Source organism: Fimicolochytrium jonesii (assembly GCF_025526975.1).
Source record: "Fimicolochytrium jonesii strain JEL569 chromosome Unknown EV422scaffold_5, whole genome shotgun sequence".
Lineage (NCBI taxonomy): Eukaryota > Fungi > Chytridiomycota > Chytridiomycetes > Spizellomycetales > Powellomycetaceae > Fimicolochytrium > Fimicolochytrium jonesii.
The window spans coordinates 405,031-427,670 of NW_026515672.1; the positions used below are offsets into that span (position 1 = coordinate 405,031).

The 22,640-nt window shown below is 53.2% G+C and overlaps 12 protein-coding genes across 12 annotated transcripts; 7 read left to right on the forward strand and 5 right to left on the reverse strand.

The window, feature by feature from the left end:
• Positions 1–209: 209 nt before the first annotated feature.
• EV422DRAFT_357413 (uncharacterized protein) lies at positions 210–1,040 on the reverse strand. Its single transcript, XM_053066607.1, has 2 exons — positions 349–1,040; positions 210–278 (listed from the first exon to the last, which is right to left on the reverse strand). The coding sequence occupies exons 1-2, from the start codon at positions 778–780 to the stop codon at positions 276–278; spliced, it is 435 nt and encodes a 144-aa protein (XP_052927530.1). The 5' UTR covers positions 781–1,040; the 3' UTR covers positions 210–275.
• On the forward strand, positions 1,041–2,277 carry EV422DRAFT_357412 (uncharacterized protein). The gene has a single exon (XM_053066606.1). The coding sequence runs from the start codon at positions 1,301–1,303 to the stop codon at positions 2,135–2,137; it is 837 nt and encodes a 278-aa protein (XP_052927531.1). The 5' UTR covers positions 1,041–1,300; the 3' UTR covers positions 2,138–2,277.
• On the forward strand, positions 2,087–3,556 carry EV422DRAFT_357421 (uncharacterized protein). Its single transcript, XM_053066608.1, has 3 exons — positions 2,087–2,273; positions 2,337–2,646; positions 2,737–3,556. Exons 2-3 carry the CDS (start codon positions 2,337–2,339, stop codon positions 3,459–3,461), a joined length of 1,035 nt encoding a protein of 344 aa, XP_052927532.1. The 5' UTR covers positions 2,087–2,273; the 3' UTR covers positions 3,462–3,556.
• A 189-nt stretch (positions 3,557–3,745) lies between these two features.
• Positions 3,746–5,475, forward strand: EV422DRAFT_521191 (uncharacterized protein). Its single transcript, XM_053069737.1, has 4 exons — positions 3,746–4,231; positions 4,420–4,498; positions 4,564–4,659; positions 4,732–5,475. The coding sequence occupies exons 1-4, from the start codon at positions 4,177–4,179 to the stop codon at positions 5,105–5,107; spliced, it is 606 nt and encodes a 201-aa protein (XP_052927533.1). The 5' UTR covers positions 3,746–4,176; the 3' UTR covers positions 5,108–5,475.
• On the reverse strand, positions 5,476–7,395 carry EV422DRAFT_618355 (uncharacterized protein). Its single transcript, XM_053074032.1, has 2 exons — positions 6,985–7,395; positions 5,476–6,897 (listed from the first exon to the last, which is right to left on the reverse strand). Exons 1-2 carry the CDS (start codon positions 7,344–7,346, stop codon positions 5,571–5,573), a joined length of 1,689 nt encoding a protein of 562 aa, XP_052927534.1. The 5' UTR covers positions 7,347–7,395; the 3' UTR covers positions 5,476–5,570.
• A 700-nt stretch (positions 7,396–8,095) lies between these two features.
• On the forward strand, positions 8,096–9,583 carry EV422DRAFT_357435 (DNA-binding protein). The gene is made up of 7 exons (XM_053066609.1): positions 8,096–8,321; positions 8,388–8,403; positions 8,495–8,529; positions 8,613–8,708; positions 8,788–8,920; positions 9,007–9,104; positions 9,174–9,583. Exons 1-7 carry the CDS (start codon positions 8,252–8,254, stop codon positions 9,347–9,349), a joined length of 624 nt encoding a protein of 207 aa, XP_052927535.1. The 5' UTR covers positions 8,096–8,251; the 3' UTR covers positions 9,350–9,583.
• Positions 9,584–10,360: 777 nt separating this feature from the next.
• Positions 10,361–10,674, reverse strand: EV422DRAFT_493634 (CCAAT-binding transcription factor (CBF-B/NF-YA) subunit B-domain-containing protein; the record flags this gene model as incomplete). Its single annotated transcript, XM_053067683.1, has 2 exons — positions 10,361–10,456; positions 10,516–10,674. Coding segments are annotated over 2 exons (255 nt in total), but the record flags the coding sequence as incomplete, so codon positions are not given.
• Positions 10,675–12,664: 1,990 nt separating this feature from the next.
• EV422DRAFT_521205 (DSBA-like thioredoxin domain-containing protein) lies at positions 12,665–13,660 on the forward strand. The gene is made up of 2 exons (XM_053069738.1): positions 12,665–12,978; positions 13,047–13,660. Exons 1-2 carry the CDS (start codon positions 12,859–12,861, stop codon positions 13,557–13,559), a joined length of 633 nt encoding a protein of 210 aa, XP_052927537.1. The 5' UTR covers positions 12,665–12,858; the 3' UTR covers positions 13,560–13,660.
• A 221-nt stretch (positions 13,661–13,881) lies between these two features.
• Positions 13,882–14,998, reverse strand: EV422DRAFT_577033 (uncharacterized protein; the record flags this gene model as incomplete). The annotated part of the gene is made up of 1 exon (XM_053073246.1): positions 13,882–14,998. Exon 1 carries the CDS (start codon positions 14,644–14,646, stop codon positions 13,882–13,884), a length of 765 nt encoding a protein of 254 aa, XP_052927538.1. The 5' UTR covers positions 14,647–14,998.
• A 143-nt stretch (positions 14,999–15,141) lies between these two features.
• EV422DRAFT_357584 (uncharacterized protein) lies at positions 15,142–16,165 on the forward strand. Its single transcript, XM_053066610.1, has 2 exons — positions 15,142–15,340; positions 15,453–16,165. Exons 1-2 carry the CDS (start codon positions 15,267–15,269, stop codon positions 16,012–16,014), a joined length of 636 nt encoding a protein of 211 aa, XP_052927539.1. The 5' UTR covers positions 15,142–15,266; the 3' UTR covers positions 16,015–16,165.
• Positions 16,166–16,543: 378 nt separating this feature from the next.
• Positions 16,544–19,338, forward strand: EV422DRAFT_357705 (WD repeat protein). The gene is made up of 12 exons (XM_053066613.1): positions 16,544–17,312; positions 17,378–17,450; positions 17,524–17,649; positions 17,718–17,742; positions 17,823–17,940; positions 18,002–18,345; positions 18,404–18,472; positions 18,540–18,637; positions 18,702–18,756; positions 18,833–19,010; positions 19,077–19,118; positions 19,188–19,338. Exons 1-12 carry the CDS (start codon positions 16,755–16,757, stop codon positions 19,263–19,265), a joined length of 1,764 nt encoding a protein of 587 aa, XP_052927540.1. The 5' UTR covers positions 16,544–16,754; the 3' UTR covers positions 19,266–19,338.
• Positions 19,339–19,411: 73 nt separating this feature from the next.
• On the reverse strand, positions 19,412–22,558 carry EV422DRAFT_565436 (uncharacterized protein; the record flags this gene model as incomplete). The annotated part of the gene is made up of 1 exon (XM_053072315.1): positions 19,412–22,558. The coding sequence occupies one exon, from the start codon at positions 22,556–22,558 to the stop codon at positions 19,412–19,414; it is 3,147 nt and encodes a 1,048-aa protein (XP_052927541.1).
• Between the last annotated feature and the right edge of the window lie 82 nt (positions 22,559–22,640).

The following is a 22,640-nucleotide window of genomic DNA, read 5'->3' on the forward strand; positions in this document are numbered from 1 at the left end:
ATCTTCATCATCGCAAGGATGGAAATGTTGTCGCGGTTGTAGTCACACATAAGTGTGTTGGCACCGGATCCAGCGACGGTCCGTCCCTGAGCTTCAAACAATCTCGGTTGGTACAATCGGCCAGGCCACGAAACTTCTCGTGATATCCTCTTGCCCGCATCCTGCGGTGAAGAGGGTGCTCATTTGCACCCGCTCTTGAGGCGATTTTCACATAAGGTAATAGAGGTGGTGGTGGGACAGTTTGCTTCAGTCGTGGGCCCCGCATCTTAAACATCCTACTTCAGAAATTTGAGTGTCCCACAATGCATTCTAAACATTGCCTTCCTGTCCCGCGACCACCTCTAGTACCATAAAGCAAAGTGATGATGTGCGGAACTCGTCTGGTAAGATGCCCTTTATCTTCGTGCGCTTAAATATCTTGCGGAAACCCGTCGTCTTGGGTGAGATTTGGAACTTCATTGTCCGCCCGGCCTCGTTCCAGTTGCCCAGAACCACGACAACACCCATTCCAAACAACGCTTTCATTTGATTGATGACATCGGCCGCGGAACTTTTTGGCAGGGAGTAAGCTCGCAGGCGGAGTCGCCTCCACGTCTTCTCGCGGTAGACCTCTTTGAACTGTGCGGCGTTGAGATGCTGTATATGCAAGTATTGATCGAAGAGTGCGGAATCGGTTCCTTTAGCCGAAGGGAGATTGGACTCCAGAGGTGCTATCCCTTCTCGCATTCGAGTTCGCTGGCGCCGGAAGTCTTTGGCTTTCGTTTCTTTACAGCATTGCATCCAGAACGTCGTAGAATGTTATCGCTGAGTTGCAGTTGCAGAATCCCGACGCAACGCCCGATTGCGCTGAAAAACAACTTCAGGGCTCCGTCATCTTGGCCTGCGGTAACGGCGAAAGCGCGCACGCTTGTTATCAAGTTTTGATTGGCGTTCAGAATGGGGGACAGCTCCTTCAAGCCCAACTCCAGTCGGTTGGGTCCCACGTCTATTGTGCGAAGTTGACGGCAGCTGTCGCTATCTGTGAGGCCCCATGCGATGGTGCGGAGGGCACCTTCTGATAGGCCGGCGTTATGAAGGTTGAGCGTTTGAAGGGCGACACACTTTTCCAGGATTGAGCTCAAGGTGTCTACGAGTTCAGATTCCAAAGCGTTGTTCGACAGGTCGAGGCCGGTAATGGCCCAACAAAAGGTGCCAGTATTCAGAGCCAAAAGGTTTGATGGGCCTCAGCGCTTCGGAGGCATCCGGACTCCGGACATGATTTGAAAAAAGGCAGGCATTTTGGCTCCCATGCGAAGATATCATGTGGGAGGTGGGGGCATTGCAAATCGGATCGGCCCTGAATCTCACTGATAAGGCCAGCATATTGTGGCGATGCACATGGTGCGTGCTTATCCTTCACGCTTGGGAGTACCGGGTGTCGATGATGGATCCCAGGTCGATGGCTCTCAGGTTCGGTATGGCGTTGATGCCGATGATAAGCAAATCGGCGAGATCTGGTATGATGATCGTCTCGCGGAGAACGAGAGCAGTGATGGGTGGTGTGGCCCGGAAAGAGTTCCATGAACTTTCACCAATTCCCCTTCCCATATTCCCGGGAGTTCCGCCAAATCGCGGAAGCTTGGGAAGTTTTGAAAGACGGTACGGACTTTGCACATACCCGGCCTCCCTCACCGGCCACATCGTCTCTAACTCATCCGGTGCACCGTGCCTACCTATTACATCCCCATCCTCTGTGGGTCAGATGGCAGGCGATGGGAGGCGAGCAGGTCAGGGCTCTTGCTCTCTTTCATGGCCGCTCGAATCTGCCTTCTGCTATTATAGGTACCCGTTCACGGGATTCATCGAGCACTATCTCGCTAGAGTGCCGATGTGGACGTTTTGTCGTGACCCAGTCGTGACCTCGCTTCGTGGAGCGAAGGTGACGCAACTTCCAGGGGCTATATCTCCCGGGGCTTGCAAGGTTGACAACACTGTGTTCCAAATAACTTTGACCGGCAATTCCTCCAGGCCGTTTATTATGCTTTATTGTTCGGAGTCGATGGCCGATAAGATTAACTCTGACTTTCGCAAACGGCCGGCCTCACTGGCGGCGGAGCACACCATGGTGAATAGAGAATCTCCGAAAGGAAAGAGCTAAAGCCCTTAGCTTTGCGATTTGGGGTCGCATTGGAGTCAGAGTACGTTAACAGCTCGAGCTTCGCGTTCGTGGAAAGCGGTACCCGTAGGTGACCTATCATACTCGCAAACTAGTTGTGTCTCGGCACTTCAGAAAGGTGGGTTGATTAGAGTGTTTCCGGTACTGTCCAAAGCTGCTAACTTTTTCCCCCTATACTAAGATGGTGTCCGCAACCGAGGCAGAACGCCAAATTGAAGACTGCATAAGAAGCGAGGCTGAAAACGCCAGAACAGCTGGAAGTCGTCTTCCGCCAGAGATCCTTTTTCTCATTTTTGAGAAAGTCCGTCAGAGGGCCGCGGCGCCTGTCATCCACCAAACCACATTTGCGGCATGCACGCTGGTTTGTCGACATTGGTATGAGCCAGCACGACAATCGCTCTGGATGGCGCCCTTGATGTCTTCGAAAGAGAGAACGATGCGTTTTCTCAAACGGCATTTGATCGAGATGGAGCACGGACCTGGCGCCCCAGGTACATTTGGCGCACGGACGGACAATGCTGACACACCATCAACCCATCATCTTGTTCGTGAGCTTGACCTCACGCGTGTCCGCTTCGAAGAGCCGGACGACACGGATTTCCTGCACCGCCTGGTGGTTGGCTGTCGAAATCTTCAGTCTCTGAAGATGTTTTGCGATCCTTTAGACCCGCGCACACTGGCGCTGCTCATGGAAGCGTGCCCCAACATCAGGTCATTGACCCTCACAGGTTCTTGCGGTACCGGTGGCCACCATCGATTCTACTATCAACTCCCCTCCGTGCTGGACATGGACGAAAGGAGTATCAAGAAGCTTCAGACAAGGATTGCCACACTGCATACCCTTGATTTAGCGAATATGGATTTCACGCGCGGAGACGGCGTCTACCTTGCTGCCATTCTAGTTAGCGGGCTCGGCGATCGTCTCGAAGCGTTTGCACCTCCAATGGTCACAGGACCTGCTACTTCACCATTTCAATCTTTACGCGATGACACAATCGTTGCGCAGATAGCGAGACAATGCCCTAGGCTGACGCATCTCTGCTTGCGGGGCAAATACGTGACGGACCGCGCATTGCATGCGCTTGCGACATGGTGCCCCAGGTTGCGCGCACTCGACCTGCGGTACTGTCCGGCGGTGACGAGCGCTGGAGTGTTACTCTTGCTGACTGCCTGCCAGTGTCTCACGGACGTGCGAGTCGGAGGCTCACGAGCAAATGACTATGTAGTGAAGACGGTGCTGAATCGGGCGGATTTGTTGAGGATGTTGACAAGAGGAAGACGCAGAGGAAGTGTCTTTTCGCCGTGACGCGGACGTTGGATATGGGAAGAAGCGTTCTATCATTTTCATTAGCGCCACAGTATGGCCAAGCAGCATAGCCATGTTAACGACACCGCTGTCCATCCGACAGTCTAATGCACATCATATGCAATATGTATATCAGTTTTGTTTCGTGTGGGCTGAAATGATAGCTGGACCGGAATCGAACAGGTCTCGATGTCTTTTGGCCTTTGCGAGCGATTGTTACACAGCCAGCGCGTCGCTTGCCATCATGTCTATCATGTCGCAGCTGTAATAAATCGCAGTTTTCCCAGAGCGCATTCTCCCACGGACTCTGCAAACTTGACATTCAGACTGAGGAGCTCTTTTGGCGGTCCTCTCGTTCTGGTACTGTTACTGTGCTCTCTCCCACGACCTCTTAACTGTAATACCTCTCCGCCTTGCAAGTTTGTCAGGGACTTCTGTTGGCAATTTCGACGTACTCGGCAGTTTTCCTGGTGTTCCCACCTCTTGCATTCTCCTATCAGTCAACACGAGCTTCCGGGCTCCACAACGGAAAGCGTATAAGACAGAGGCCATCCGGGAAAGCTTTCTAAAAACATCAGCAAAGTTCTCGACTGGCGGAAATACGTCATTTCGGCGGCACGCCTTGTTTACATTTCGCGAGCAGACGACGTTCCTCAGCACAGGGTTCTGACACCACGACTTGCTATCGGCATATACACCCATAACACTCGACAATATGACTAACGGCGAACCATTCACGGGGGAGCGTACTTGGGAACAAGTTGGTGTTGGTACGTGTTGTGTGCCATTGACGTACCTTCGTCATGAGACGGGAGCAGGATGGGAAACGGCAGAGGAACGGAGGATAAATTAAGCTTGGAGGAGGAGACTTGCGTACGCTTGTCTGACAGCACCTCCCTGGTTGAAATCAAATTGTTAAGTGGAGATGGTTCATTGACCTGTTCCCCTTGGATTTTAGATGTCACGGGCTTCGTTTACTGCCCTCCAGGCTGGGACGAACAGCGACTCCGAGCGGGGCCGGACGCAGAGGCGATTGGGTATGTCGGTTGAGAGGTTGCACTATGATCGCATGGCTTCATGGACTGATATCTTGCTTTTGTAGCAAAATTGCTATGGACACTTACACCGATATCAGCTACATAAAAGAGAAGAACGCCATTCAGATCTCTGGCGAGACTCATGACGATGTCTACAAAGCGTATGCATTTGTGAGAATGTACTGAGATTGTTTAGAACTGCATCACTAATGTACTTCCCTCTTCCTTCACAGTCAGAACCAACTCAATGAGCTTTTCTTCCCCGTTATCGTCAAATCAAAACGCCAATGGGCCCGCCCCGATCGACCTGGCGTGTGGGGCCAGCGTCGCGATGTCGCAGCATCCGCGGGAGGACGACAGGGTGGAGGCCTAAGGAAGATGAAATCTGAGTCCGCTTTGCAGGCCTCTCGACCGGCTTTCCATCACAACGCTGGTGGAGCCGGTACCGCCTCTCCTTACCAACAACACTATAATCAACAGCAGCAGCCGCAGTATGGCCAGCAGCAACAGCAACAGCAGTTCAGGGCCCAGCCTTTGCCCCAACCATCGGCAGCACCTCGGAACTATTATGAGATTCCAGCGTCCTCAAACTTTGCGCAGTGGCGTTAATGGACTCTCACCCTGAGAATGCTAGATCTCGACACTGACATTTCTCTGAGACACTCAAGAGGCGTATGCGAGCGTTCATCTTCGATCTCGCCCTTATATAGTATAGCAGAAATCCTCATAGCTTCACGACATGAAGCCCGCGTAACTTCCGCACCTCATAGCATACTCACAAGTTACCTCTCTGAGACCTTGATAGCGTTCATATCTCCTGTATGATTAGCTATTCCTTTCCGTACCATTCTCCTTCGTTTATAGTCTACTTACGGTTGAACCGGCGCTGCCGCTCATGTACTTAATAACAATAATGCAGATCTGTCCTAGCACTCCTCTATGGTACCACCACTGTGCTTCCTCTCAAACTTATTGCAAGCCTTCCAGATGTTACAAAATATTTCGAAAGTCAAGTTACGGAAAGGTATTAGATCAACGTCACGGCAATGCGGTGCATATTGACGACTACAAACTACATCATAATCTTTAAACGACTGCGAACCTCTCTCGCTACTTCTTCCACCGGCACAACAGCAAACTCCCCACGCACCGACAGGCGATGCCAGGGCAGTCCATACAGCTTCGTGCACTCCTCCGCCTTGATCAGTAATCCCCTCGCAGTATCCGCCGCCAGTACCTCCCCATCCTGCGCCGCCCCGTATGACCTTCCCCGCTGCCACCCATCGAATCCCCACTTCCGACTAGCAAGGCACCCAGCCCACGGTCCCAGAGGGTCATTGAACGCCGCGTCGAGCAATACCAGCACAGAATCCACACCTACCCGCCTTCCCACCCGATCGGCGGCCATCACGGCCTGGAAGCCTCTGTCGATCACTGCCCACAGACATCCCACGATTCGCGATGAATCCAAACAGGCCACAAGCATCCCTGGCTGGTCTGCTCTGACGGCAATCTCCGCAGATGCGGTCAGTGTGCCCACCACACCACCGCCATTGATGCTTGATTCCTCCATGCCTCCCAAATCACTGAGAGGCGGCAGATTGAACGCGTGGCCGTGCATGCATGCTTGGCGGTAAAGTTCGCCGTTGAGCCGGAGCCAGATGGAGTCTTTCGCGGTGGATGCGGGCAAGGTGGGTAAGAGGCGGGTCGGAAGGTTCAGCAGATTGTCGAGCGATTGGCCGTCTGCGCCTAAACCAAGACCGCCGTCCGTTTTGTTACGACGTTCCGTACATCCCGAGCGGACGCTGGCACCATCCGCCATGTCGCGTTCGGAATGGACGTCGTCGGGGATGTCCAGCCTTGTCCCCAAAGCCGTGACATCGTTGTTAGGACTGCTGGGAGTGCCCATACTGGACCCGGCGGTTGCCGCCAGACTATACTGCAGCCTGTTTTTGACCACAAACTCCCTCAGCACCCCCACAGTAGCCCAGCACCCTTCCTCATAGTTGTCCAGCGCGGCCCGGAAGGCCGTGAACAACAACTTCTGCATAGCCGCCTCCCGCTTCACCACCGTACCCGTGCGAGCCAATGTCCCGCCTGAAGTAGCATTAACTCCCCGTTTCACATCATCGTCGCCGACGCTCTCCAACGCGGTGTCCCCGCCCCGGTTGAGATCATTGGTCAACTCATCCGACTCGTCGTCGTCATCCTCATCACCGAGCTCGCTGATGCCGCCGACTTCGGAGGACTCGATGCGCAAGGCGTTGCCCGCGGCACCGTTGGTGCCTTGGATTTTGAGCGAGGTGCCAGTGCCGTAGAGACGCGGCGCATAGTACTTTTGGAGAATATTGCGGAGGGCTAGTGGGTCTAGAAAAAGAAGGTCCGACAGGGTCGGCGCGCTGCAAGAGTATCAGTTAGGAGCTGATGCTGGTGAAACGCACAAAACCTTCACGACTCAACCGACAGGAAACCTCGGAAACACTCACCGATGACCCCAGCACTCAGCCTCCTCAACGCTTTCCTGAAACCGCTTGCATTTTTTCCCCACATACCTATCCACCGCCGCTCTGCATCCCCGTGAAACATTCCTCACTTTCGCCAACTCCGGCGCACATGCCTGCAGCACTCTATCCAACAACGCTGTCGGGAGAGTCTCCAGCGTGCCCAGTGTGCTGCCGACGGCGACCGTAAGCGGAGCGGCCACCTGGGCAACGGGCGTACTGGTGGAGGAGACTGCGGTGGATGTTTTGCGGGAGAGGCGCAGGAAAGGAGATTTAGAGGCCGTCTCGGTGGTCGGCGTGGCGGTGGGGGTTACTGGAGCCATGCCGGTTTGAGGGGGATCGCGCATCTTTCTGGTTTTCCTTGGTGGAGAAAAGGTGCCGAATGGGAAATACGTGGCCAGCAGGAAAGTGAAATGTCCTGGTGTCTCCTGCTGCTTTTTGCACCGGCGATGGAGTTCACCGAAGGTTTCTGCCGAGGCTCGGAATCCCGGTGTGCCGCGCGTATTGCATTATGCTTAATCGTTCTTGGACCCACACGTGCCCCTCTTCTTGGACGAAAGTGACAAGGAGCGCCAAATGACCCTTGGAATCAGTTCATAGAGTTGATGGAATGTCCAAAAAGCGCATAGATCCACAGAGCTCTATAAAATCCGGTCGTTAGCTTTGCCATGAGGTCGGAGACAAAATCGCTGCCACTTGTCAATTTCGACAGCGCGACTGATGCTAGTTGGCGAAAAAGCGAACGATTATGTCGTTTCGCGCTTGCAAGCTGAGCTGGAGGCTGAAATTCCGGCTTGGTTCCCAAAATGTCGATTCCGAGCGCACTGCACATGTATGGGTGTGCGATCGATCTCGGTTTGAAGGGTTAGCCACCGAAGATCAAGAATTTGAGATGTGGGCAGGCCCTATGCCAGCCCACCTTTCCCACACTGTTATTTAGTCCCATATCAAGTCGCAGGCGGTCATCAATGGGGCGTAGCCACATTGGCAAGCTCGGCTAGCGAAGGGATGAAGCCGTCTCGGCGATTCTGGAATATCACTTGTAAGAATCTGGGTGGAACCTCATATCTACATACAGTCACGTCGAAGGAACGTCCTACTATGGGGACGCGTAACGAGGCTTTCGGACAAGTCGGACGCGTGAAAAGTGGGAGGCCTACTTTGAACGACGTTTTCCCACGTACTCCATATCACCTGTGTTTTCGTACGTCCCCCAAAGCTTCAAATTCAGTACCAGTTGCGTAAAACAAACATGGCTACCATTCAAAAGGGAAAAAACATCACTCTGCGGGGCTCGGCACAGATCGTCATTGAATTCTTCAGTAAGTTGGTTGAGTTTACAGAGACCAATCTTGGACAATCCTGACTTACGAGCCTCCGAATTTCAGGCTATGGAATCAACAGGTAAGGACCTCTGAAAGCAGCTACGGCGGGATAGCGCTTCCTCGTGGCAAGTTCGACTGTCCCGGAGTTGCTGACACTCGGTTTCCCGTAGCATTCTGTTCCAACGCGGGTTGTATCCACCAGAAGGTAAGAGCATATGTGCGTTGGGCCGATATTGTATATGTATCCGTCCAGGACACTAACCCACGCCCCCCATCTCCCACGGAAAGATTTTCGGATGGAGAAGAAGTACGGCTTGAATCTACTCGTCAGTTCGCATGATGGCGTTCAGGCATACCTGAAAGCTATCCTTTCCCAGCTCGACAGTATGTTCGCTTTGTCACTCGCATTCACCTGGACAGCTTCATGAGGACGTTTCTTGTGCTGACTGCGGATGTCTTACAGAGTGGATAATAGCCAAGAAAGTTAGCAAGCTTGTCATGGTAGTGAGCTCAAAAGCGACGCGTGAGGTGCTGGAAAGGTGGTCCTTCGACATCCAGTTGGATAAGACGGATGATGTGAAGGAGAATGCTGGGAGGTACGTGATGCATCAGAGTATTAATATGCGTGCGGGTAGCTCTTCTGCCACGAAGCAGCAGACTGACGCATCGGACCGAACGACAGAGCACCAAAGACAGAAAAGCAAACCAACAGCGAGATCGCAGCCGTGATGCGCCAGATCACAGCGAGCGTCTCCTTCTTACCCATGCTGGACGAACCATGTACGCCCGTTTTGAACTCGGAACAATTGATCCCATACCACAGGCTAAACGCACAATCCACACTCGCAGGTACATTCAACATTCTAGCCTACACCGACAAGGACGCTGAAGTGCCCGCAGAATGGATAGATTCGGACCCACGACTGATCACCAAGAACGCTGAGCAGGTCAAGTTGAGGAGTTTCTCGACAAGCGTCCATAGGGTGGACGGACTTGTTGCGTATCGGATGGGCGATGATCAATGAGTGGTCTATCGTACATGGACTGATCCCTCTATTGAGCAGCACGCCGTATGTCCCTCTACACACACATCCATGTACTCGTTATCCCTGGCTATTGCGTACCGGGCTCATATCGCAGTTTGCAGACGCCTATAACTTCGATTGCTCGTTCAATAGCTGTGAGACAACCGAATTTTAGTAATGAGACTCAAAAGCCTCACCCATAGCAATCTATAACTCGTATTTACAAAGCCGATTGAAGCTCAGAAGCTTAACGAAGCTCAGAAGCTTAACGAGCTCCTCGAAGTGATATTCTGATTGTGATTCTGAACCTTGCCCCATGCTCAACCCCAGTCTCCGTCTCCCCTCACAATAGCTCTCCGTCTCCATCGACCTTCCTTCAAAATTTCAATCTACAAAAAGAGACACGCGCTTGGTGACAGGTGCGCCATAAATAATCTGCCATTTCCGTTCCTTCTAAAGTCACGCTCGTCATGTTTTCGGGGGCTGAGAATGCGGCGCGCTGAAATAATGCATCTGCTGCTGTGTCGGCATCTGTCCCACGGGCAACCCCGTAACCTGCCCTGGCCGCACCATGAATTGCTGCTGCTGCTGTAACGGCAACCCCATTACTCCCGGATGATGCGCCATTGCGGCCTGTTGAGCAGCTGCTGCGGCATACATCTGTTCGGCGGAGAGCGGTGGCAACATTTGTGGATGCTGATGTAATTGCTGTTGTGGTGGTAATCCCTGCTGGAGATGATACGCAGGCTGTCCGGGAAGTTGCATAGGCAGGTAGGCTTGTTGTAAGTTGGGTGGTGTCAGTAGTGTCGGGTACCCTCGTTGCTGATTCAGCAAAACTGCTTGCTGATGGTTCTGTGCCATCGCGTCGGGATGTGGTGAGTTTGATTGCCCCAATATCAGGGGCGGGTCTGGTGCTTGCTGTGCTTTGCTGGAATCTGCTTCCGCCTTCAATGAGGCTTGCTGACCGTTTTCTGGAGTATTTGCCCCAGAGGCGGGCTTGCCTGGCTCGTCCTTCAAGGCCGCCAATTCAGATGCGCTCAGGAACCGTCCTCCGGGCCCTCTTGGTCGCCTCATAGCGTGCCGATGGCGCGATTCGTGAATATACCCCTAGATAGTCCAATGTGAGCCCAAAACGATTTTTTGAAAAAAAGCTTCCATGACAGTACCTTCTCCCTCCGTCCCCTGTTCAGCGCCTCTATTTTCGCCCTCGCCTCTCTGCGCTTCAAGATCCGGTGGTATTGCTTTGCATTAACGTATAACGGCTCGTCCGCTTGACGTTCCTGAGTCGTAGCGGCTGCCACTGCCGCCGCGGCGGCCGCGTTCATCGCCAGCGCCAATTGATTCGGTGTCAGCTGTGTGCTAGTGGGCTGTGTGGTTGCTGGCACAGGAGGATGTGCCATCATCTACCGGGCCCAGAACCAAGATGAATGATAGGATCCAGAATGGTGCTGCCGAATGATCTGAAACTCACCATACCACCGTACTGGGGAATCCCTGTCGTCCCTCCAAACATAGCCGCATATTGTTGTGGGTCCATTTGTTGTTGTTGTTGTTGTGGTTGTGGTTGTTGTTGCTGCTGCTGCTGCTGCTGCTGCTGCTGCTGCTGCTGCTGTTGTCCATCGGGAACATTGGCGGACGCGCCAGTCGTCTTATTCGCAGTGCTCATATTTCGGACCTATCACAGCGTAATGAAGACGGCTGCTCGTCAGAGAACGGCTCGCGCTTCTCTCATCGCCCCATCAATGCGCCATAATCCTTCCCTGCTCTCCTCCGAAGTGGAAGGAAGCCATGCCCTGTGTCATCACCGCGTCCCTGGACTTATGCCCCGCATGTCGCGCATCGTGTTGCCCCCATGCCAGCACATACCGTAACCAGTCACCGCCAAAGTAAACTGAATTTGCCGGACTCTGCAGGGACGTCCGCTACTGGTGTTCGACGAGGTTCGCTGGGATGCTTCTCAACTCGAAAGGCTTCAACAACGCGGCACGTTCACTACAATGAAAAGTAGGTAAGGAAAGTCGTGTCTCAAGCGTACGGCCTTCAAGGAGACGGTGCTCCATACTTACGTTGATGCAGAGATGCGCAGGTTTTTGGAAACGACGAAACAGCAGACCGCTTTCCAGCTATCCTCTAGGTATCGGACTCTTAATAAACAGCTTGCCCTACGTTGCTGTTGGTCCGAAAAGACAAGCCATGTCAAACCGCATGCGTCGTGCGAGCGCTCGACGGGCGGCCTTATTTATTTCTCGCAGGCCCCGTTCCCATTGGGCAGGCGGCGCATGAAACCGCTATGTCCATAAGTCTCTTGTGTCACTGCCAGAACCCTGGAGACTGGTAGGACCACATTGACAGGCCCTGTTGAATTCTCGCTCAAAGCACACCGCTTTTCTTCCTTGCGGCCCGTCTCTCTCTCGAATGCCATGCTCTGCTTCCTGCGAAAAGACATGAGCGTAATGTTCTATCTAGACGAGTCGTATAGTTCCTCTCCTCTACTCACAAACACAAACCCAACGACAATGGTTTCCTCGACATCAATCGAGGCCATAACAACGAGGACGCCAGCTAATATGTTGTCCGATTCCGCGACGATAAGGAAGCAGAGAGAACATGCGCTTACAGCCTCCTTGGGAGATCTATTTACCCTTCAAGACGAAGATTTGGACCGCTTCATGTGCGCACCGCTTCTCGCCGATCCGGATAACAGATGGAAAGAGACTCCCTCTACAGGTACCGCTGATATGCGATTACCAATAAGCACAACGAGACATTCCTGCGCGAATTGCCCTAATGCAGATGTGCCGTGCGCGATTCCGGCCCGATGCACGGGTGCAACGCATGATGGATGAGATGATGGTAAGTACAAACGTTGGTGTTGAACGCGATAATGAGAGGCGAGAATCCGCACCTCCAGCTCACGAATGTGTGCATCGATCCACGTTCGGCCCGTCTCAGTCTCCGTCACCCGGCACAATTTGGCCGACCAACTCTGGCTTGCGATCTGGTATGGTGTCACGCTTTCTGCATGCGCTGGCCTATACCTCGATGCATAAGTGAGTTGCGGACCTGGGTCCAATATACCGTACGGAGACACCATTGACACAATACCTTTTTGGTGTCGGATTTTTTGGTCGCCTCACCTGCCCCACAAGACAACTCCCTTGGTCACCATGAGTGACACCGGTCGGTCTTTCGAATATGTCCATATCTGCTTGGGCTATTTCTGTTGTTAACCTTGCTTAGTAATAAATTACCCGTGATGTCAAGGATCGCCCACCCGAGGATCCTCGTTGCTCACTTCCAGCAGCTTCCAGCTGGCTGCGATTTGTCACGAACTTCCCCTCCGCCTCCGAAGCTCCACCAAGCAGTCACCCGGCATCCTTTCGGCCAGTATCCATAGCCGTTTACAGCCAGAACAAGTATAAAAGGGACGAACCACACGGACGGAATCCTCTTCTCTCAGAAAGCTACCCTCTACTTCTGTCTACATTCCCAAACAGTTGTCTATCAAGATGGCCAAGAGACTCGTAACTATCGACGTTATCAGCGATACCGTATGTCCCTTCTGCTTCCTGGGCAAGCGCCGGCTTGAGAGGGCCATGGCTCGCTTTTCGGACACGCTTGACTTCAAGGTGAGTTGGCTTCCATCTTATATTTGAGTATTGGAGCCTCCTACTCACTCCTCCAACTCTTCCCATAGGTCCGCTGGCACCCGTTCTACCTGGACCCCACCGCCACAGTGTCCAAGGATAAACTAGCCCACTACCACGCAAAGTTCGGTGAAGAACGGTTCGCGGCTCTCAACGCCAACATGAAGCGGATGGCGGCCGCCGAAGGAATTAACATCAACTTTGGCGGGCTCGTCGGTCCTACCCGTGACAGCCACCGTTTGACACATTTCGCACAGAAGATCAACAAGCAGGATGAAGTCATCGAGGGATTGTTCAAGGCGTACTTTGAGGATAACAAAGACATCGCAGACGTTGAGGTGTTGACGAGCGTTGCCAGCGGGGCCGGTATCAATGGGGATGAGGCTAGACAGTGCTTGTTGAGTGGGGAGGGTGGGGACGAGGTGGATCAGGAGGCCAACAAGCACAGGAGAAGCATCAATGGCGTCCCACATTTCACCGTCAACGGGAAGCATGAGATCCACGGCGCGCAGGATGTGGAAGAGTTTGTTAGGGTCTTCCGGAAGGTGGAAGGAGGCAACTGAGAGTAGATCGTAGGCATAGACTTGTACAGTTGGCATAGACTCCTACAGCCGAACGTTCAAATGTAATATCTCGTGCGCAGATTCGTGCTTGGTTGTTCAGCAAACCCCCTCCTCACACACTTACTCATGAAAAACTCATGAGCCGAGTACCCACCCCGTTCGTCGTTCAAGTCCCGACGGCTTCTTCGTTCATATACAGAAGAATTACCAACGGCGTGAGAGAGCGACAGAGAGCCGGCAGGACTCCATCACAAGAGCAAATGATTTACTGGATACTATTTATTGTCTTACGCAGGCGGCAAGATATTGACTGGTAGTAACTTTACACCTCCGTGACATATTGTAGTATATCGCTACGTGCTCTTCCCGAATGCCTTTCCATCCCGATCTTCCCATTGGCGAAGACATCATCTCCCCACGCATCGTTCCAGGACATGATATCCTTAGCGAGGAACTTGTGACAAGGCGCTATGTCTAACTGTACGCCGCTCGCAGCAGCCCTCTTCTTTACAACAAGAAGAAGATCGACCAAAAGTTGATTGACCGGTCCCCTTCCTGAGCGACCCCGCAAGCCATTCTGATAGATAAGCCTGCCCATGTCTCCATCTCGAAAGATGTTCACGTACCTCTCCATTTTCTCACAAACTCGACGAGGTTGTCCAACAAAGGAATCCTCGTTGGCCCCTCCGCTGTGCAGTCCCGGAACTACTGCGATTGTATCGACAGCCGCTGTGTCCGTCGCGCATCGGATCAGAAGCCATTCGAAGGAGGTCAAAACATCGGGTGTGTTCTGCAACACGGTACGAGTCTCACCCTTAGCGAGAAATGTCGTACTTTCGGTGGCAAGCGTCTCTGGCAGGCACGCAATGAAGCGATAGGCAATGGCGGACGAGCCGCTTGAACGCTTCAGCTCCTGGAATCGCCCGATGCCATACATTAGATCATCCTGCAGCTCATAGAAAGGGTAGGTTCGAAGCAGTCTCGTATGCCTCATAATGAAAAGGGGCCAGGACCTCGCACATCCAGTAGGCACAGTGAACCCGCCCGCAATGAGCGGGGTTCTTCCCCACAAGTTTACTGGTATCATACTGTAGACTCCGTCATCTCAAGACCTCAGCGGACGGAGACGGGAAAGGATAGCGGTTGTAGCAGTCAGGTATAAAGTGTGGTCATCAAGAGCACGAAGGAAGGTCCGTATATAAGCCGGCACCAACCCCGCACCCAAAAATCAGTGCTTGACTCTATATTGTAATCATCATCCTGCTACACCCGGCCTTTCTCTGGCGTCCCTCGAGATTCGCCCGTCGTTTGGTACAGAGTCTTGGTTGGCCAGCCATATCGTCGAGCACGGAGTTTTGTACTGTGGCCATAGTCCTGTTGAACTTCCGTGGTAGATGGACTGGCTTGAACAACTTACTCTCTGTGTCGCACAGATCAGGATGGGTCGTTGGGGAGAAAAACCTCTGCGCGAGCGCTCGCTTTTATAGGCGCCCAATTCTCCAAATCGTTGAGGGTCACGTGATTGCGGCATTCCAAGACTGAGATTTTTTCTCTCCCGAGATCGCCGCCTGACATGGCACCCGGACGGCCTACTGTATGTAGGGGTGACGAAGGATCTCGGCGAAGGGGTGGTCGTCAATGCTTTGAGTGTATTGAGGTATACGGGCGGTATACAGGTGGAGGCGCAAATCGCCACTGCCGTAGTCTATGAGCGCAACTTCCTTCCTCCATGGTCGCAGCGATGCGCTTCACACTTCATACGTGCTCAGTCTGCCGCCCAAGTGGGTGCTTTGAAGTTGGGGAATCCCGCCTTCACCGCATGGTCAGATCTCAGAAAACCGTCGTGATGGTTGTATAACTCATCAGGTTTCCCCACATCTTATTCATATACAGGGGCAAAGCTCTACACAGCGCACCATATCACGAAAGAAGTCCGGCCGACTTTGAGTCCAAGACCCTCATCCCTGGAAACGTCAACTTCCATTGCCCTGCTGTCCTGTCCAACCTATACGCTCCCTACGACTCCTACCCCACCTTCGGACCCGCCGTTGCCAGCGACGGTGGCGCCACTCCCGCTCCCGTCCCTGTCCCGGCTCCTTCCTCCTCTCCGACCGCTCCCGCGCAGGTCTCTACCCCCGCGGCGCCCGTGCCTACCTACACGGCGTCTTCTCCCATACGCCTCACGATTAATGAAGCCAATAAAAAGCCTTTGCGTTCACACAGGATCCATCCGCCAAAGATGCGGAGGAGTCGTTGCACGAAGGCTAAGGTTTTTTATGACCTCATAAATCCAAGCGATGAGGATGCCAAGTCAGACGGAACCCACTACCCCTCCTACTGGGTTGGAATATCCCAGAGGCGTGATCTTCAACGGAAGCGGAGGGCAGATGAAACTGCCCTCAACACTTCCCACTTCGTGTTGGGTAGAGGCTCTTCGTCTCATCATCCTTGGTGATATGTGCGGCTTTGTTAGAAAACAAAGCGAGGTACGATGAACTGCATAATATGATCCTGTAACGGGGGAGCGATCGGTGAATACGAGGCCTTGGGGAAGTCAAAATCGGCTGTTGGTGTGTGAAAGGTCCGGGTGGCCTACCTTATGAGTATCGTCGATAATTTTTCGAGGGGTGGATGCCAGACGTTGCTTCCTTATATACCACTGACGAATACCTTGTGTAACGTCAACGAGGGAAGCTTCCCCGCTCGCGAAGAAAAAGCCACATGTGGCACAGTCATGACAGCGTCCAACGAGGACAAATACCGGGGGTCCGAATGCATGCATACATTAAGCTCGACATAGGTCACGGACCAGGTGGATTACAATGCTACGAGTGCTCATGCAGATGCTTGGATTTCAGCACTCATGGTGTGAAGGTTCGTAGAATGTGGGATGAAACATGGTTGCATGTCGGTGGTTGAATCCGTGTTGGGGAGTCCGGGATTCCATTCGATTCGGGTCGACGCGCCTGTCAATTCCAGGTCATGACGTGTTCGTGTTAATTGTGAATCGGCTTCCTTCCCTTATGGAGCTTTTCCGCCCCAGTTTGCCGAGCTAGTCTGTAGCATTAGATCAGGTCAAAGGTCGAGCCGGAAAACCCAACTTTACGTAGTCAGCGGTTCGAAAATTAGCCGGACACCCCACGTAGGGTCTTGTCTTGTGTGCGTTTTGAGATAACAAAGGCTTGAGGTTCGGGCATGCAGGCATTCACCGGACTGTTCGGCCCGGCCGATAGCGACACTCCCGGCGAAGAGCCACCGAGGGACGGGAACGGGAGGCAGGAGGTGGCTGAAGGAGCAAACAGCATCGACAACCTTGAGGACTCGGATGAAGACGACGATGATTACGAGGACATGGACGACCTCCTCGACGAGGACGTGGAAGACGAGTTCCTAGAAATCGACTCGGAGTACTGGGTGGATGAAGCCGATTCCGTCGATGCCAATTCGGAAGAAGACGATGACGATGATGACGAAGGAGCTTTTTCAATGGAGGTTCTACTCCGCCATGGGGGTATGGGCCGCCCGAATGTGAGAAAGGCCGCTGCGGTGGCTGTACAGGAAGCGAGGGCCGCTCCAGGGGTTGATCCGAGTAAGGATGACTGGTTGCAGCCGAGAGACTCCGGCTACGAAGACGATGGCATCTTCGCTGAGGGTCTTGCAATGGACTTCGACAAAAGGCGATCAGTGCATGACTTGTTGAGGGATCGGGAGCGAGGGACCATTAAATCCCATTCGGTCGTCCCCATCGCGAAGGTCAGCAATACTGATGCCGAACCGATCGAATGTCTGTCCGCTTTGCTCAATGACGTCTCTGATAGACCTTCATGCCCAACCGATGCAAGTCTGTGATCGCAAAGTACGGATCACGAGCGTATTCGGGGCAATTCTCCGGTCAGTAATATTGCGTTGAGTTGCGGAGGGCTGGTAAAACTTGTCGGATTCAGGTTCTAACCTCTTGATGCAGAGGATGGAAACTCGTATTTCACCTGCACGCAAGACTTCAAACTGCATTTGTACGATACGTCCGATATCTCCAACATACGGAAGAAGATTGACCTTCAGGGCCATGTTGGCCAGTGGACTATCACTGGTGAGTTGTCCTTACCCATATCCAGACTGTTCTGTAGGTCTTAGTCTGTGCTCATATGACTTTTGAAGATTGTTCTTTGTCGCCAAACAACGAGTACGTAGTAATCATCTTCGAAATCCGACGACCCACCTCGATGGGACCGATAGCTTATCAGCCGTCTTCGCCGGATCTAGAAAGATGATCTACTCTTCCATCGCGCCGGTTGTCTGGCTGACCTCGTCAGACCCGGAGTCTGAGGACAGCTCGCAAATACCACTTCAATTCGATAATTCGTCCATAGGGAGTTTTGCGGTATGCTGCTTCAAGTGTTCTCATGGCGCTATGTTCATATCTCACAGTTCACCCGTCTTAGATTTGGTCTATCCGCTTCTCAGGAGACGGGAGAGAGATAGTGGCAGGCGCTCGGAACAACTCTTTATACGTCTACGACATCGAGACGCGCACAGTCTTACATCAAATACGAGGACACGCGAGCGATGTCAATGCAGTCTGCTACGCAGATCCCAACTCGTCACATGTCCTATATTCGGCTTCAGATGACTCTCATGTGAAGATCTGGGACAGAAGATCGCTGGGCAGAAACGCACAACCTGCCGGCGTCTTTATCGGTCACACGGAAGGTATCACCTATGTTGCTTCGAAAGGCGATGGCCGATACGCCTTGAGTAACGGCAAAGATCAGCACATGAAGTTGTGGTAAGCTTCCGAATTGCATTCGACGAAGTCATGTGTCACCTCCTCAATGGGCGTACAGGGATTTGCGGCGAATGAAGGAGCCCAATCAAGTAAAGAACGACATCACAATGCATCCAGGGTACTATAGGTAAGTATTGCACTGGCGTTAATCGCTTTCCCAATGCGGCATTTTTGATGAACTAGTGTTGCTTTAGCGAGGAGGGCTTCGACTATCGGCTAATGCCCTACCCGGGCGATTCCTCATTCCGACATCCCCAAGATTGCTCTATCCAGACTTACACCGGCCACAGTGGTGCGTATCAGTCTTTGTGGGATCGGAAACAAACTCTAATTCACCACTGACCATCATTATGCAGTGCTCAAGACGCTGATCCGGTGTCACTTCTCACCGGCTCACAGCACGGGGCAACGGTAAAGGCTTCATTCGGATTTGCATTAATGTCACCCAGTTTTCGTCTCAACCAATCCTTTCTATTCGGTCATGTAGCTACGTGTACACTGGGTCCACGGACGGCAAAATCCGCATCTTCTCGCTAGAGGGCGAACTAGTGCGAACCCTCGACACTGGCGCCGTACTGAGCAGTACAGACTTCAGGAACGTAAATCTGACCGATGGTCCCGGATACTATGACTTCCTGAGGCCTAATCGGTCGAATATGCGAAGCGTAAGATGGCGAAGTGTGCTTTATTGAGCAGCAACTTCTTGTCTGATTTCAGTTGGGTGTTTTCAGGTCATCCGAGACGTGTCGTGGCATCCGACTCTGCCATATATGGTACGTGCCATATGTTTACATGTCACATGCCAGTCCTCCGAGTATGCGCTGACCTGACCCGTCCCAAAGATTTCGACGGCGTGGTGCGGCCCCAACCAGATGTTTGGCGCCGCTATAGCCCACGAGTATGCAGACCCACAGTTGTGAAACAGTAGGATTAGACTAACGTTGTTCTTCCTGGCCACGTTCGGATGATCCCCAAGGCATTATGGACTCCGTCCAGAGGCTGTCAACCTTCTGTATATAGTTTGGTCGGAGATTTGAATACCCGCCGCCGAGACACGATGCGGTTGTCAACAAGAAGTTTTGATACATTGAGTATCCTCCGCTTTCTGCGCTATTGCTAATTTCATGAGGATCACTCGATACCGAGCCAGCTCTGCCTCCAGTTGAGCATTTTCCAGCCTGAGCAACTCGGACTCTTCTGCGTCAAGGTCAAGGATGGATGCGATTTCCGATTGGGTCAGATGTGACGTGGGAGGAGTTACGTTCCTCACGTATGGTATACGTGCTCGAAGTGGGAAAGTGGGAGAGCGGTCTTTGGGGATTGGCGGCGGATTCTCTTCAGTGGCGAAGTCGACAGGCGTAATATCAACGACAATTTGCCGCTCGGTGTTCGGGAATCCACTGATGTCGTGCTCAGTCGGCGTCGGTGCCCTGTCTTCCAAATCCTCTCCCTCAGTGGGAGTTGTTACATTCCTCACCGCGACCTCTGATGGACCTAGAAGCACGTGAGGTTGCACTTCGAAGGGGTCTCCATTGGTCAAGTCGGCAGGCTTATTGTCAGTGTCAGCGACAATGCTGTGCGAGGATCCAATGCTGTCCTGTTCTGTCGGCGTTGGTGCCCTGTCCTCGAAATCCTCTCTGTCCGTGGGAGTTGCTACATCCCTCGTGGCAGCCTCTGATGGATGGGAAAGGACGGGATGTGGCGCTACGTCTCGGCTAAAGCCCGCAGGCACAGTCTCAGCAACATCTTGCGGATTCCCTATGGATGGAACTCCAATGACATCGTGGTCTGTAGGCGTCGATGTTCTGTCCTCGAGAAACTCTTCAAGGAGTTGCCGCGGAGTCTTGGCACTGGTCAATTCAGGAGGCACTCCCTCAGCAACATCTTGCAGCCCTCTGATGGCTGCAACACCGATGATATCGTGATCTGTGGGCGTCCGCGCCCTGTCCTCGACACCCTCTGCTTGCTCTTGAGGTGAAAAAGGAGGTGTCACTTCAAGGTCTCGCTGTCGATCTTCTTCATTGCTCAATTCGGGAGGTATCCTCTCAGCAACATTCTGCGGCCCTCCGACGGATGCGATGCTGATGATATCGTGGTCTGTAGGCGTCGGAGCCCTGTCCTCGAACGCTTCCTCTTGTTGAGGGGCCGGTGGCTCTTCCGCGAGTTCCCGCGAAATCGCTTCACCGGTCAATCCGGGAGGCAGACTCTCGGATACATCTTGCGGCTCTCCGCCGATTGCCAATCCGATGATGATATCATGATCTGTAGGCGTTTGCGCCCTGTCCTCGGCGTCATCTTCGTCTTCGTTGGCATCACCTCCGTTGGTCTGATCGAGTTGCAGAGACTGCTGATGGTCACCTTCGGCATCACCAGCTTCTTCATGATAGTTTTCGACTCCTACATCATCGATAGGTACCTCCAGATCGTCTCCATCTCCCTTGTCGTCAACAGCTTTCTCTAGGTCGTCTTCACCCTCATCAGCGGCCTCGTCGCCTTCGTTCCCAAACATCGTTTCCCCAGATACTTCCCTAAGCTCTCCCGCATCCCTTTGATCATCCAAGATCTCCTCCACGGCCCCACTCTCGGCAACGACATCTTCAAGGTCACCTTCGCGTCCTTGGTCCTCGACGTTTCCGCCAATCTCGTGACCGTCTCCATCATCGGCAGTGAGCTGGGTTCCATCGCTTTGCTCATCAGCCAACTCATCCTCATCTTCTCCCGCCCCCGGATCACCAAGCACTTTGTTTTCTACCTCAATCTCCACGTGGTCGGCCGTCGCGTTCTCCCCTCCTTTGGCATCCGATGATGAAACGGCTATGGAAGCTTCTTGAGACGTTCTTGCGGAAGTTGCGTCATGAGCCTCGGCTGCAAACATCGGGAAAATGGGAAGCGCACGATGCGCCTCCACGTCTAAAGCTCTTTCGGCCGGCGAGGATGGGTCGTGATCAGTCGGCGTTGCCGAGTTGTCCTCGTCTTCTTCTTGAAATTGGTCTTCCTCTTCCTCGTCAGCGTCATCCTCATCTTCGCTCTCATCCTCATCTTCCGCGCCTTCGCCGGAATGGAAGCCTGCCGTAGCAACCTCTGTTGCGGAGCCGTTGCCGTCGCTCTCTGTAGATACTATTTCGGTGGCAAGGGTCGGTTCGCTTGGTCCGGTTTCCGGCTCTTTCACAATGTGAAGGCAAGCTTTATTCTCTTCCAAGCCCTCAATCTCATCCTCTTCCAAGCCTTCATCCTCCTCCGCTTCGAAGCCCTCCGTCACGCCCTCATCCTCATCCTCTTTCACGTTCTCATCTCGATCCTCATCCTCACCCACATCCCCTTCCTGGTCCAGATTCCCAGACACAACCTTATCAGGCTCCGCATCAAAACCGCCGTCCTCGATTTCGGAGACAGTCTCGCCAATGTCCACTGGTCGAGGAGCTATGTCGTCGCTCGCTTCGGTTTTCAACACTGGCGCCTTGCCGGACCATTTGCTGTCCACATCGTCTTCCGAGCGATGTTGCTCGGCTCCCGATTCTTGGTCGTCGTCGTCGGCGGAAGATAGCAGCGGTCCAATCGGTCCATGATCAATCTCAATACCGGCGATCAAATCCGCCGCGATTTTCGGATCAAAGGTCTCTCCAGCTGACGATTGCACCTTCTTCCCACATCCACTCTCCCCATCGCCAGCCTCAGACGCTCCCTGCATATCTCTACCTCCTTCCTCATTCACCTCACTCTCAACCGCAGCCGGCACCTCCACCCCATCACCAATATCAACATCCTCAACCCTCGGCACATAAAACGAAATCTCGCGCCACACACCTCTTCCTTTGCCCTCGGGCACGCTCACCGACGTCCTCGGCGGTAGGTAGTCCTTCGGCGACGCAGATACTGGTGACGGGGGGAGGGGTAACGGTCGCCTGGCCGATCTTCCAGTATACGAATGCGCCGATGTGGGTGTAGGTGTGGTCGGTGACGTCGCGACAGGCAAATGCGGAACGTAAAACGAGATCTGCTGCACTGTTCCGGGTGTCAATGGCGATAAAGGTGAGGTTGGGAGGGAGGTGTATGGTGATGGGTGGTACGGGGAGGGTGGGAGGGAGTGGTGGGAGAAGGCTGCTGAGAGTGGGGTGAGGTTGAAGGTAGATGATGTGGGGGAGATGGGAAGGTCGATTGTGATGCGGGGTGGGTAGCGGGAGCGAGGGTGGGGTTGCGGTTGGAGGGCAGACATTTTTGGGGTTCTTAGATCCAGAGAAGGTGGAGTAGAAACGTAGGGCGAAAAGCGTCTCGAAAAGTTTCGATGTTGTTTAAGG

What these genes read in the sequence shown, in the direction of transcription:
- EV422DRAFT_357413 (XM_053066607.1), bottom strand. Translation starts at nt 780, where the DNA reads ATGCAATGCTGTAAAGAAACGAAAGCCAAAGACTTCCGGCGCCAGCGA.
- EV422DRAFT_357412 (XM_053066606.1), top strand. Translation starts at nt 1,301, where the DNA reads ATGTGGGAGGTGGGGGCATTGCAAATCGGATCGGCCCTGAATCTCACT.
- EV422DRAFT_357421 (XM_053066608.1), top strand. Translation starts at nt 2,337, where the DNA reads ATGGTGTCCGCAACCGAGGCAGAACGCCAAATTGAAGACTGCATAAGA. An exon ending in GCACGGACCTGGCGCCCCAG is followed by an intron (nt 2,647 to 2,736) that starts GTACATTTGGCG and finishes TCCGCTTCGAAG; the next exon opens with AGCCGGACGACACGGATTTC.
- EV422DRAFT_521191 (XM_053069737.1), top strand. Translation starts at nt 4,177, where the DNA reads ATGACTAACGGCGAACCATTCACGGGGGAGCGTACTTGGGAACAAGTT. An exon ending in TTGGGAACAAGTTGGTGTTG is followed by an intron (nt 4,232 to 4,419) that starts GTACGTGTTGTG and finishes CTTGGATTTTAG; the next exon opens with ATGTCACGGGCTTCGTTTAC. An exon ending in CATGACGATGTCTACAAAGC is followed by an intron (nt 4,660 to 4,731) that starts GTATGCATTTGT and finishes CTTCCTTCACAG; the next exon opens with TCAGAACCAACTCAATGAGC.
- EV422DRAFT_618355 (XM_053074032.1), bottom strand. Translation starts at nt 7,346, where the DNA reads ATGCGCGATCCCCCTCAAACCGGCATGGCTCCAGTAACCCCCACCGCC. An exon ending in GCTGAGTGCTGGGGTCATCG is followed by an intron (nt 6,898 to 6,984) that starts GTGAGTGTTTCC and finishes ATACTCTTGCAG; the next exon opens with CGCGCCGACCCTGTCGGACC.
- EV422DRAFT_357435 (XM_053066609.1), top strand. Translation starts at nt 8,252, where the DNA reads ATGGCTACCATTCAAAAGGGAAAAAACATCACTCTGCGGGGCTCGGCA. An exon ending in TATCCTTTCCCAGCTCGACA is followed by an intron (nt 8,709 to 8,787) that starts GTATGTTCGCTT and finishes GATGTCTTACAG; the next exon opens with AGTGGATAATAGCCAAGAAA. An exon ending in ACCCATGCTGGACGAACCAT is followed by an intron (nt 9,105 to 9,173) that starts GTACGCCCGTTT and finishes CCACACTCGCAG; the next exon opens with GTACATTCAACATTCTAGCC.
- EV422DRAFT_521205 (XM_053069738.1), top strand. Translation starts at nt 12,859, where the DNA reads ATGGCCAAGAGACTCGTAACTATCGACGTTATCAGCGATACCGTATGT. An exon ending in CGGACACGCTTGACTTCAAG is followed by an intron (nt 12,979 to 13,046) that starts GTGAGTTGGCTT and finishes CTCTTCCCATAG; the next exon opens with GTCCGCTGGCACCCGTTCTA.
- EV422DRAFT_357584 (XM_053066610.1), top strand. Translation starts at nt 15,267, where the DNA reads ATGAGCGCAACTTCCTTCCTCCATGGTCGCAGCGATGCGCTTCACACT. An exon ending in GTGCTCAGTCTGCCGCCCAA is followed by an intron (nt 15,341 to 15,452) that starts GTGGGTGCTTTG and finishes ATTCATATACAG; the next exon opens with GGGCAAAGCTCTACACAGCG.
- EV422DRAFT_357705 (XM_053066613.1), top strand. Translation starts at nt 16,755, where the DNA reads ATGCAGGCATTCACCGGACTGTTCGGCCCGGCCGATAGCGACACTCCC. An exon ending in CGGTCGTCCCCATCGCGAAG is followed by an intron (nt 17,313 to 17,377) that starts GTCAGCAATACT and finishes CGTCTCTGATAG; the next exon opens with ACCTTCATGCCCAACCGATG. An exon ending in ATCCGACTCTGCCATATATG is followed by an intron (nt 19,119 to 19,187) that starts GTACGTGCCATA and finishes CCCGTCCCAAAG; the next exon opens with ATTTCGACGGCGTGGTGCGG.